At 30.3% G+C, this 11,622-nt stretch overlaps 2 protein-coding genes across 2 annotated transcripts; both read left to right on the top strand.

Annotated features, from left to right (window-relative positions):
• Nucleotides 1–3,094, top strand: cathD (cathepsin D). Its single transcript, XM_015507898.2, has 9 exons — nt 1–312; nt 393–516; nt 585–708; nt 782–900; nt 1,451–1,650; nt 1,771–1,893; nt 2,122–2,269; nt 2,331–2,423; nt 2,534–3,094. Exons 1-9 carry the CDS (start codon nt 221–223, stop codon nt 2,693–2,695), a joined length of 1,185 nt encoding a protein of 394 aa, XP_015363384.1. The 5' UTR covers nt 1–220; the 3' UTR covers nt 2,696–3,094.
• Nucleotides 3,095–4,351: 1,257 nt separating this feature from the next.
• On the top strand, nt 4,352–6,142 carry Xxylt (Xyloside xylosyltransferase). The gene is made up of 4 exons (XM_015507911.2): nt 4,352–4,960; nt 5,029–5,255; nt 5,316–5,556; nt 5,628–6,142. The coding sequence occupies exons 1-4, from the start codon at nt 4,598–4,600 to the stop codon at nt 5,829–5,831; spliced, it is 1,035 nt and encodes a 344-aa protein (XP_015363397.1). The 5' UTR covers nt 4,352–4,597; the 3' UTR covers nt 5,832–6,142.
• Nucleotides 6,143–11,622: the final 5,480 nt, after the last annotated feature.

Raw genomic sequence — 11,622 nt, 5'->3', positions numbered from 1 at the left:
ACAACACACTACACTTATAACAACAGACTATCAGTGTTATTATTGTACCTATATAGTTTGTTTTTCGTTCACAATTTTTTTTTTTTATTTTCTTAACTGTTTCGTATGACTTGCATTATTTTCGATTTCGACACACTCTACTACTGCGGTTGTCCATAGTCGTCGACACATTTTATAAATCATATTTTATTGCCACCGCCATTGTGTACTTGTGTGGTGCATGATGAGTGAATTCAAACGTTTATGTCTGCTGTTGCCTACTATAATTGCAATTACAGCCACATTAGTCCAATGCGATGGCGATTTGCTCAGGTAAGTAGTGTTACTTTGGATGATTCACAAATAACGACAAATATTTACTATTTACTCGCATTGTTCTTTTGCTTTTTCAGAGTGAAGCTCCACAAAATTGACAGTGTACGTAAGCAGCTCAAAGAGGGGACTTTTAATTTCTTAGGCCAGCTTCGACGTCGCTATGATCTGTTAAATGCCGAACCATTGTACAACTATTTAGATGTAAGCATTTCATTATTGTCCCCTTATCTATATGTGTTATTTTTCATTTCGATTTACCTTTTTTGCAGGCTCAATATTATGGACCAATTACCATTGGAACTCCCCCTCAACCCTTCAATGTGGTATTTGACACGGGTTCGTCAAATCTGTGGGTGCCATCAAAACAATGTAGTATTTTGAACATAGCATGCAGTAATTAACTATAAATATTTTAATCATTACTAATAATGCTATTTGTTTTTTGCTAAATATATTTTTTTTTTAGTGTTACATAATAAATATGATATGTCCAAATCGACTACATATCAAAAGAATGGAACAGAGTTTTCGATTCATTATGGTTCAGGAAGTTTATCTGGCTATTTGTCTACTGATGTAATTTCTGTTAGTACATGTTTTTTTTTAAATAAAATAACTCTACATAATGTTCTAGAATTATATATCAATTACAAGTATGGCAAGGATTCTAATTTATAATAATTATTTGAATATTATTTTGATTTAATTGCACAATTATTGTAATATATTTTACTTATCATTATTTTTAGGATTTAAATACAGTGATAAAACTTAAAATATACTTAATAAAATAAGATAATGTTAGAGTAACATAAATAAATTTCAGTCATATTTTTACCAAAATCTAAAAACCAAAAATAAATTATTGTATAAAAGAAAAAGTACTGATAGAATGATATAAATTGATCGAATTAATCTTGACCGTTTTCATCATAAAGTAGTATAAGTATTGAGTTTTGGAAATAATTAGTACCTATGGTTTTTGTGTTAATTGCTATCAATATTCTTCTTAAATTTTTCAACAATTGTTTTCAATTTGTTTATTATGTACAATTAATTTTTATGTTATTATTATTTTTTTATTATTTTATATTTTCTTTACTGAATTTAATAATAATAATTAATAACCATTTAGATGGATGGAACTCCAATATCTAATCAAACTTTTGCTGAAGCAATCAAGGAACCAGGATTTGCTTTTGTTGCTGCCAAATTTGATGGAATTCTTGGTTTAGGATACGACACAATTTCTGTTGATGGAGTTGTTCCCCCGTTTTACAATATGGTTAATCAGGGTATTATAAAAAGTGCCATATTCTCATTTTATTTGAACAGGTAATGATGTAATGCATTTTTTTTTAAATGATTTATAGAATTTTCTACATTGCATTGTTAAAAAATCTTGAACATTATTCAAAATATTTAATTTTTTATTATCTATATATATTAATTTAGGGATCCATCTGGTACTCCAGGTGGTGAAATAATATTTGGTGGATCTGATCCTGAAAAGTATACTGGACCCTTTACTTATGTTCCAGTTACCAGACATGGTTATTGGCAGTTTGGTCTAGATGAGTATGTTTTCATACATATTTAGTATTTTTTACAAAACTGAATATTTATTAGTAACAAAAAACTATTTTCATCAAAATTCATTATTTCTTACAGTTTATATTCAACATTATTAAATAATATTAATTAAAGTTTTTACAAATAAATTTTAAGTCAAGTTTATAAATTGCATTTTTCCTTTGATGTATAGTTATTGTTCATTAATTTGTTTTATATTTCTATATATTATAGAGTTATTGTTGGTAATACATCAATTGTGAGCGGAGCCCTTCAAGCAATTGCTGATACTGGCACTAGCTTGATTGCTGGACCTGTTGATAATATTAAACAAATCAATGAGCTTCTTGGTGGAACTGCCATACCAGGAGGAGAATATGTTGTAAGGTCAACTGTTTAGTTATTTTATATGACCTATTATTAATGATGAATGATTGCTTTAGATTTCATGTGATCAAATTGATAACTTACCTGTGATATCATTTGTAATTGGTAGAACAACATTTAAGCTTGAGGGAAAAGACTACATTTTGAAGGTATTTTTTTATTTTTCACTTTTCTTTGATACATTTTTAAATAAACAGCCATTAAATTATTTTATTATCTAATTATTAAATTTTTTAAATTTTTTTTTTTTTTATTCAAGGTGTCTCAATTTGGAAAAACAATTTGTCTATCTGGTTTTATGGGTATTGACATTCCTCCTCCAAATGGCCCATTATGGATATTGGGAGATGTCTTCATCGGTCGCTATTATACTGAATTTGATCTAGAAAACAACAGAGTAGGTTTTGCAAATTGTAAATAAGAGGTTTGGGATCAATATGTGCCATAACCAAACTTGGTTTTGTACACAGAAATGAATGAACTGACACTATGAACGAAACTATGTTTTATATAATTTTTTTAATATTGATTTTTTTAATAATTAAAAATATTTATCGAACAAATAGAACTTTCAGACTTTTAATTTAAGGAACAATTTTAAAATAAAATCATGGGAGTAGGGGATTAGTTTTACAATACATTTCCAACAAAATGTAGAAATTACGATTGACCCCTCTTCCCTAATGTCATAGCCCTCATACACTATTATTCCTCTCTGGCATCAGTGAAACTTTTTATGTTATATTAAAACTAATAATAAATTATTATCTGTACTTAGAATTTATATGATATATAAAATAAATTAATGTATTTGTGATGAGATTAGAAGTATTTTGTATTTTTAAAACAAAAAAATTAACTCAATATTTGTATTTGATATTTTTCTATTGTATCCAATAGTTTTTTTCAGTTTTTATAGTTAAGTAATTTATAACTATTTTCAATAAAATGGCTTAAATTATCATTGTTTAGGACAATTTGGGACGATAAAAAAATGTTATTGATTTGAAATATTTTGTTACAAAAAAGAAAATGCACTTTCGTTTTGAAGTATATGATAAATACATTTGTTTTAAATTCAAAGTTTTTTAAACATTCTAATTGTTATATACATAATAAAGACAGCTATTTGAGCTATTATTAAATACAAAGTCACAATTATAAATATAGATACATTGTTTCAATCACATTATTAATGTATTTACCAACGCACGTGCTTTCTTCAAATTAAACGGCTTGCTCCAATATAGTGCCAAGTTCTTTGTTTACATTTTCGTGTTGACATTAATCCATTTTAATTTCTTGTGCATTCAACACGGAATTATTCTTAAACTAAAGCGAAAACTTAAAGAGATAGACTTTGTCAATTTTACATAATAGGACGTGGGTATGATGCTACGATAATACCGAAGAACATAATATTATATTATTCATTATTATAAATGGTATCAATGTTGATATAAATTGTGTAAACAAATATCTCTGTGAATTTAAATAATATCTGTTCTAATGAATTATATTTTATTTATATTATTTGTTTCTAATTTCTATTCTGATACCCCCCATTTATTGGATAGATTCATCAATATGCGTCAATCTATAAACGAGTAATGTAATAATTGTTTTGTCAAAAGCTATATTTTAACCACAGACAAATATTATATATTATTAAATATTATATCTATGGTTTTAACTCCGGAGATTGTTCAAAACAAAATTGTTATATTAATGTCCTCAAGTTTGTGATTTAGGTATTGTAACTTGTAAGTCTATAATTTAAGTAATTCACACTAAATCGCTGTGTAGTGTATTTCAATAAAATAGTCGTATTTCGCAACCAGCTTGACTAGAAAGTTGAAAAGTGAAAACACGATGAAAGAATAAATATATCTTTAAACGTAGTTAAAAACAAAAATATAGAAATAAATAAATAATTATAAACTGACAGTAAAACTTTTTTTGACAATTCCACCAAAAAGAGGTTGGCAACGCTGGGATATCGGAAAGTACTAAGTTTTACGACAGCAGCTGATGTTTGAACTTTGAATGATGATAACACTGATAAATGATAAAACAATGTAAACCACAAATATAAAATATGTTAAGCTAGTAAATAGGTAGTAAATTCAAAATTAATTATAAATCGTTATGTTATACCACTTGTTCTCTTATTAAACTGTAATTGTTGTTTTGTCTTGCAAATTTTAAACCTACGCTAAGGTTAACAATTTCCGGTTGACTTAATTGTAAAGATTCGTCGCTATTCCTATTTTCTAATATTTGTACCACTGATATTGTAAATTGCAATGCACCTGTGGCATTAATGCGCATCTATGCCAAGTTCATTGTAGCTATAACAATATTCACGATACTGGTGATTTTGTACTTCAACTCAAAGACTGCAATTAATATAAAATCGAAATTATTGTCTTCGAGCCATGACGTGGCGACTACATCACTGGATAACAAGTCCGAATCGAAGGTTAGCATATGGATATCGGTGACAAAAATCGATCGTGGCCACCTTTTGACAAAGTTTCGTAAGTTTTTCAAGTCCCTAATCGGTCATCGTGGCCAGTGTCGTGCTATTTTTGAATTAAATGTAATAACCGATAACGCCAGCCGTCCGACAGTAGATAGTGTAATACACGAATTTAGCAAACAATACAAAGAGACACTACTGAAAGTAAGTATACATTTTAAGTATGATTTTGATTGGAAATTTTGTTAATGTGTGTGTATGATGATTTACAGCTAGTTCATTATGATTTTCAAGACGTTTTGAAAATAGTTGAGAACAAAATTGAACCATTGAAACGATTCTTTCAATCATCGAAAGGATCTTACTACAGTGATGATGTTTTCTATCTATCACCAGCACTTCATCTAGTCGCTCCTATTTCTCTGGAAAAAGCTATTGTAGTTGATGTTGATACAGCATTTCAATCTTCCATTTGTGACCTTTACAATGTGTTTGACAAGTAAACAGAGTTATAAATGCTTTGAATATACTGAAAAAAATAATATTATTGTTATTATAGTTTCACCAGCACACAACTGTTTGGTTTGGCGCCAGAACTATCCCCAGTCTACCATCATATTCTGTGGAAATGGAGAAACTATAAAGGTGATAAGTACAAAACACAACGATACCCAAACTTGAATGGCCTTAACAGTGGTGTTTTATTGTCATATTTGGAGCGGATAAGAAGAAGCGTTGAATACGATAGACTTATCAGCCCTGAATGGATTTCTAGTGTTGTTCAAAAATATCTATTTAAAGTAAGTGAACACATTTGTCATTTTTTGTTCAATGTAAATTATTGATTTATGATTGTTGTTATGATTTTAAGGGACATTTGGGTGATCAAGACTGGTACACTCTGGTAAGTTATGAACACCCAGAGTTAATATACCGTTTGTCGTGTGGATGGAATCGCCAGCTATGCACATGGTGGAAGCTACACGGCTATGCAGATACATTTGACTCATTTGCAAAGTGTACAGAAAAAGTACATTTATATCATGGAAATTGTGATACACCTATTCCACCTTAATAACATTTCTTCTGATCAAAAAAAGTGTATTGGGTTGCATGAAAAATGAATTGATTTTATGATTCAATAAAATGTAATGGACCAATCATGTTCCACTAAACCATGTTTGAAGGACTATTAGCTTACTATTGATTCATAAATGTTTACTAATTGTTCATGCAACTTGGCAATACATGATGTTTGCTATAATGTCATTGAATTACTTGTTTTTGTATAAACTTGAACCGTTATATCTACATAAAATGTTGATTTTTTTAATATAATGTTATTGTTTTTAAATAATAAAATGTTTATTGTATAGGTTGTTTAAATTTGTTTTTTTATTGCATATTGTATTATTGAAATTATTTAATGTCTATTGCAGTTTAATTAAATTAATCTAAAATGGCAAAAGCATAACAGAAGAATAGAAACAATCTTTCATAAATTGTGACATTTGTTGATCGATGTGAACGGCAGATAAAGATTAAAAATTCTACATCATATTTGTTCATCTTCTACATGTTTCTGGGTACCTATTACTTAATTGCAATTATGTCTTATTAGCATTGGCTTATTTCAGACTCAACTTAAATTTTCTCAAAGTGAAATATTTTATATTTTATAAATTTTAGTTAGCTACAGATACATTTTACAAATAAATTTCTTAATATTTGATATTGTATATTTCTTAACAAAATAAATTCATAGTGTAAACTAAATACAATAATACGATAGTTAAACATTGAACAAAATATATTATTTAACTTTTATTAGTACCTATTTGAGGAAAAAGAACTGCAGAAGTGTAATTTTGTATACTTGCTAGTTTCTACTCTAAATACATCAATGCTCTCAGCACCTCTTTAAAAGTTGTATTGCTAATCGCTATGGCCGCCAGGGTCTAAATATGAAAAGTATTAGTTATACTAAAAACGTTTTATTGTCATATTGTACTAGTTAGTATTATATGCAAGAGCATAGAGGGTGCCCAAAAACAATCCAGAAAAAAATTTGACTGCAATTAAAAATTTTCAAAATTCTTATGACCCCTGATTTTTATTAATAGGCACCCATATAAACCTAAAGTGTGCATACCTATGATTATAAGTAACTTTTTATTTATTTAAGTTTTCTTGACTTACAAATCAATTAAACTTATTTAAGATTTAAAATTATGGACATTTTTATAACATATATCAAAGGTCACAATCATAGGCATGCATAGACTTTAAAATTAGGTAATGCTCATCTATGATCCTCTGCCCTCTAGGCAACAATTTTATAAATACAACACATTTAAATTTTATTTTTTGAAATAATTTTTCTGCTTTAGCAATATAAATGACATTTTGAAGCACTCCTATGCATAGAGTATAGGTACACATTATATATTAAACAACCGGGAACGTAGCCAGGATTTTATTACGATTTACGGGAGGGGGTCAAGTTAAAAAAAAAAAAAAATCACTGTAAAAAACAAGCGTTTCTGCAAACTACAAAATATCAGAGTAGGTACACATACGGATATAATAATAATTCAATGTTTTCAATCTAGTTTTACAAATATTATCTAAAATTTTGTTTGGTAATTTAGGTACATATTTATGAGTTATGACAAACATTATATGAGTCATATTATGATTGAGCATAAGGAGCCTCTTCGGTCCACGAAAAATCACGTGGCGTGCCTTGCCAGTTGCCACGCCATGTAATCAGTCACGCCTATGTTCACAAGGTTTGCTAGTTACTAATTAGTAATTACAGTTAGCAGATAACAGTTTAACAGAATGCAAAAATGGTTTTATATACACTGCTTGAACATTATTTATAAATTATAAGTGACTGTATATGTGGCGTACTGCGTACTGTACTACTGTGTGATGTAAAAATATTGTCAGGTACTCCATAAAACCAGCAGTTATATAGTATGAAAACATGAACGCTGGACTACTTGGACACTATTCAACTATATGTTTGAATCTGTTGGGGATGAAAATCTCTTATAAGATTTGAATGTTTGATTTTAAAAAAAGTGTGCACCGTCCAAGTCGCTGATTGAGATGATTTTTGGAACAAAAACATTCTATATACATCTCCTGGGTAGGTAATAGGTATTGTCTAATATTTCGATATTCGTTTATGATTAATCAATTTTTTAATTGGTAATCGGTATGTATAGCCGGTATAGGTACCTACCAATACCAACAGACCAGATCAAAACCATCAGTGACCACCCCCTGGACTCCACTACTCCAGGTAGATAGGTAGGTATCTACTGGTCCACGCCTATCTCGTTTGCTTAAACCAAATGGCTGTCGATATTTATACCAAATCCTAGGCAACTCTAGGTTAGACATATATATGTAACCTAACCTAACCCAACACGTAATCCGAGCAGTTGGTTAGCTATTCCTATACTATTGTAATGATATGCTCACATCCACATATCACGATTGCAAGTTTATTACTTTTATTCAATAAAATAAATAACGGTATAAAGTTGCCGCACGCATATAATAAACCCTATAACTTCAGTCAAATAAACAAGTGCATGCGCGTCATTTATGAGTGTATGAGCACCATCTATGAATGAGCACCTGGTGCATATTTTAACATACAAAGTACGGGGCACTATAGTGTCCCCCAGTGATATTTTAATGCTACCCACTGGCCACTGGTGGGTGATCGTGCCACACTGCCACTGACTAATACATTCTCATAACGACCGATAGGTACCAATGTCAATTATTATGTATAAAGAACATAAAACTATTTTAAGCTTTCGACTTGTATAGTTTATCCTACACTATATAATAAACAATAATAATATTTTATTGAATGCAGAACATGTCACATGCTCACAACTATTTTGTCGGAATTGTTTATATTATATACCTATTGATAATATAAATTATACGAATAGATATAGCTGTACTGATGTAGTGCGAAAATAGTACACGTAATTTTAACGATGCTATCAATTTCTTCGGAAGTCGTCGATCGTCACCGTAAATTGAAGGTTGCAGGGCGTGGGAATAAGGTGCTATATTACAACATTTCTAATTTTCTACATATTTTGAATTTTCGTCCTGTACTCCTGATAGGCGAGGTGACCATACACTGTATAGGTAAATTTTATACAATTGTTTAGAAGTATTCATATTTCATAGCATTGTTCTGTGATTGAAATATCAAATACTTATACTCGTCCAGGGCCGGATTGGATAGTCTCGGCCCTTCGAGAAATATTTTTCAATCGGTCCGTAATTTGCTATAAAAGCCCATATTGGACGAATTTTAGTATTAATAAATAGTAATGATCTTATCCTGTTTGTTGACTGTATACCTAGTGTATACTATTATAATATAGCTGTCATTAAAATGCTAAGTTTCTGGAATCTAAAGAGAGAAGAAGGAAACTACCTGACCCTGCAGAGCTATACCAGAATCAAGAATTTTTTTCCATAGATTCAAACATATAATTTTAAATTTTAACACGAATTTTTTTAAATACAGATACTGATAGAAATATATATACTCTGTTAGTCTGTTCTACTTATTTTATCAAAGTTTTAGAGTACAGTTAATAAACCTATATCAAAATTGTTGAGATAGGAGAGTTGATTTTCTTTCTATGTTCCTCTGGTAGACAATTTTATTGAAGTGCCACCCAGTGAAAATTACTTAAAATATGCTCTGGTCAGCACCATCTATGAGTATATTATGAGCACCACTGCACCAGTCAAACAAACAAGTGCAGGAGCACCTAAAAATACTTCGACACCAGACATTGCGAGCGACAGCTGGGTCGTTTCTTTTTTAAATCGAAATTTAACACTGTTGTTTTCCTTTAATCAAAGTGTTTAATAAAAAACTTTTATTTACTTTATTACGTCGACTGCGCATTCAAAATTTCAAACACAGTTGCAAATAAGGTACCTAAGGTGCATGCGCGTCAATATTCATATACTCATATTATAATTTTGTATATTGTATTTTATTTATTAAATTTTTTATAATTCAATAATTAATATTTTATGATTACGGTGTACTTAAGAGGTTAGAGGAAGAACATTTCCTATGTCGTACGTATGAAGACGGAGACGACACATGCGGGTGCGACGTCCTCTTAATCATTCTGGAATCACGACCTCGAGAACCCTCCGACGATCAGGACTCCTTTTTTCAGAGGATTCAGGAGGAAGGTAATTTCGCAAATCTTAATAACTTATAATAAATTCGGCATTCATTCAAGGCTTGTGTCCCTTGTGTTTGCCTAGCATTTACTTAAACACAATAACTACTATTAATAACAACCTATAACCTATATATTATCTTGTTATTCGTATCAAATTTTTATATTTTTTATCTTACACTCTCTAATTTAATTTGATATAATTTTTGCGTTATTACACTATACACCATAGGTTCTTAATCTTTTCTGGGCCATGGACCCCTTTGAAGTATAAAATATAATCACGGACCCCGTAATAAACGAAATTTTTGTTTGAATTATTTTTTAATGATAAATCTAATACGTAATACTATTAATTACTAAAACTATAATAATATTTTTTAATGTGACACTTGTTGTTGTCTTTATTGCAATATTGCTTTGAGATCTGGGACCGTATTGGACAGAGCAACGCGCAATCGTCTTTAATGTCCAATCGATTTCTCGCTTTATTTTTAATTGTGACCATTGTGGAAAATCCATACTCGCCAAGATAGGTAAGTAGCGAATGGAATCAAAAATTGCATTGCCCTGGATACAGCCTGCTCTCGGATAAGCCTTCGTCAGCGAACACCGCAGTCGTCATAACTTCTATTAGATTGGTTGGTAGAGTTTTTGATGTCAAAGCGTGCCGATGAAGAAAACAATGAGTAAGTGATGATGATCACTCATTTTTCAAGTGGCCGAATGCGGGCAAGACATTATTATTGTTATCTTAAAAACGCTATCGAAACAAATTTATTTTTGGGTTATTATTTAAAAAAATTCACAACTACTCCATGGACCCTCGGTTAAGAACCTATGCTATACACGAACTGGGGTCTCGAGAACCGTGTATTATTTGATAGATACAAATAAAGTATTCAAAGCTATACTTTGCAGGTCCTGGGAACTTAAATGACCTGCGTTCATGAACTAACACGATTGAACTCGATATAGGTATAACGTTTATATAAGGTATAAGGTTTGTTAAAACACTGCAGAATACCTTGATTATACAGTGGACTATAGTCACCTGAGTAACCCTGTTTTTGAGGGCGTAATTTATTATCGAAGATCACGGGATTAGCAGAGTACGTGTTGAAACGATTGAATTATCATGATTTATCTATGATATTAAGTACTAAGTAGGTAATTATTACCTACATAGTAAAAAAAATCCAAATATTAATGTTACTTAAAAATGTAGAGATGACTGCAGATGTCCGATCTATCCTACCTTATACCTTATACATATATAGCGATTCAGACTCGACTGGCTATGCCAATATTATATTATGCTCGTACTCTACCAGTTTCGACGTTTCTGTGCTCTGTTCACCGGGTTAACCTAAGGAAAATTCGCCGAGGGTGACATAAATGACGAGTCAGTTCTTGCGGTTCTCTTTCTCGGCGTTTTCTCTGGGTGAGTACTGCTGTAAATTCTGCAGGCATGCCTGATGGCCTGACTCTACAGAGTAGAATAAAAATAAAAATAAAAAACAAAAAAAAAGTAGAGGAGATAATATTTATAAAAACAAAAAAATTGTATTTTTAAGTATACAACATGATATAATTTTTTTTCGTACAAAAATT

Source organism: Diuraphis noxia, unplaced genomic scaffold, assembly GCF_037042655.1.
Source record: "Diuraphis noxia isolate RWA-SAM2 unplaced genomic scaffold, SU_Dnox_SAM2 contig0004, whole genome shotgun sequence".
Lineage (NCBI taxonomy): Eukaryota > Metazoa > Arthropoda > Insecta > Hemiptera > Aphididae > Diuraphis > Diuraphis noxia.
Note: the sequence above shows the minus strand (reverse complement) of the source record. Positions and strands in the feature narration are given on the sequence as shown.

Coding starts and splice junctions, on each gene's coding strand:
- cathD (XM_015507898.2), top strand. CDS start 221: ATGATGAGTGAATTCAAACGTTTATGTCTGCTGTTGCCTACTATAATT. Junction 709..781: donor TATTTTGAACATAGCATGCA/GTAATTAACTAT, acceptor TTTTTTTTTTAG/TGTTACATAATAAATATGAT. Junction 1,894..2,121: donor TGGCAGTTTGGTCTAGATGA/GTATGTTTTCAT, acceptor TATATATTATAG/AGTTATTGTTGGTAATACAT.
- Xxylt (XM_015507911.2), top strand. CDS start 4,598: ATGCGCATCTATGCCAAGTTCATTGTAGCTATAACAATATTCACGATA. Junction 4,961..5,028: donor ACAAAGAGACACTACTGAAA/GTAAGTATACAT, acceptor GATGATTTACAG/CTAGTTCATTATGATTTTCA. Junction 5,256..5,315: donor CTTTACAATGTGTTTGACAA/GTAAACAGAGTT, acceptor TTGTTATTATAG/TTTCACCAGCACACAACTGT.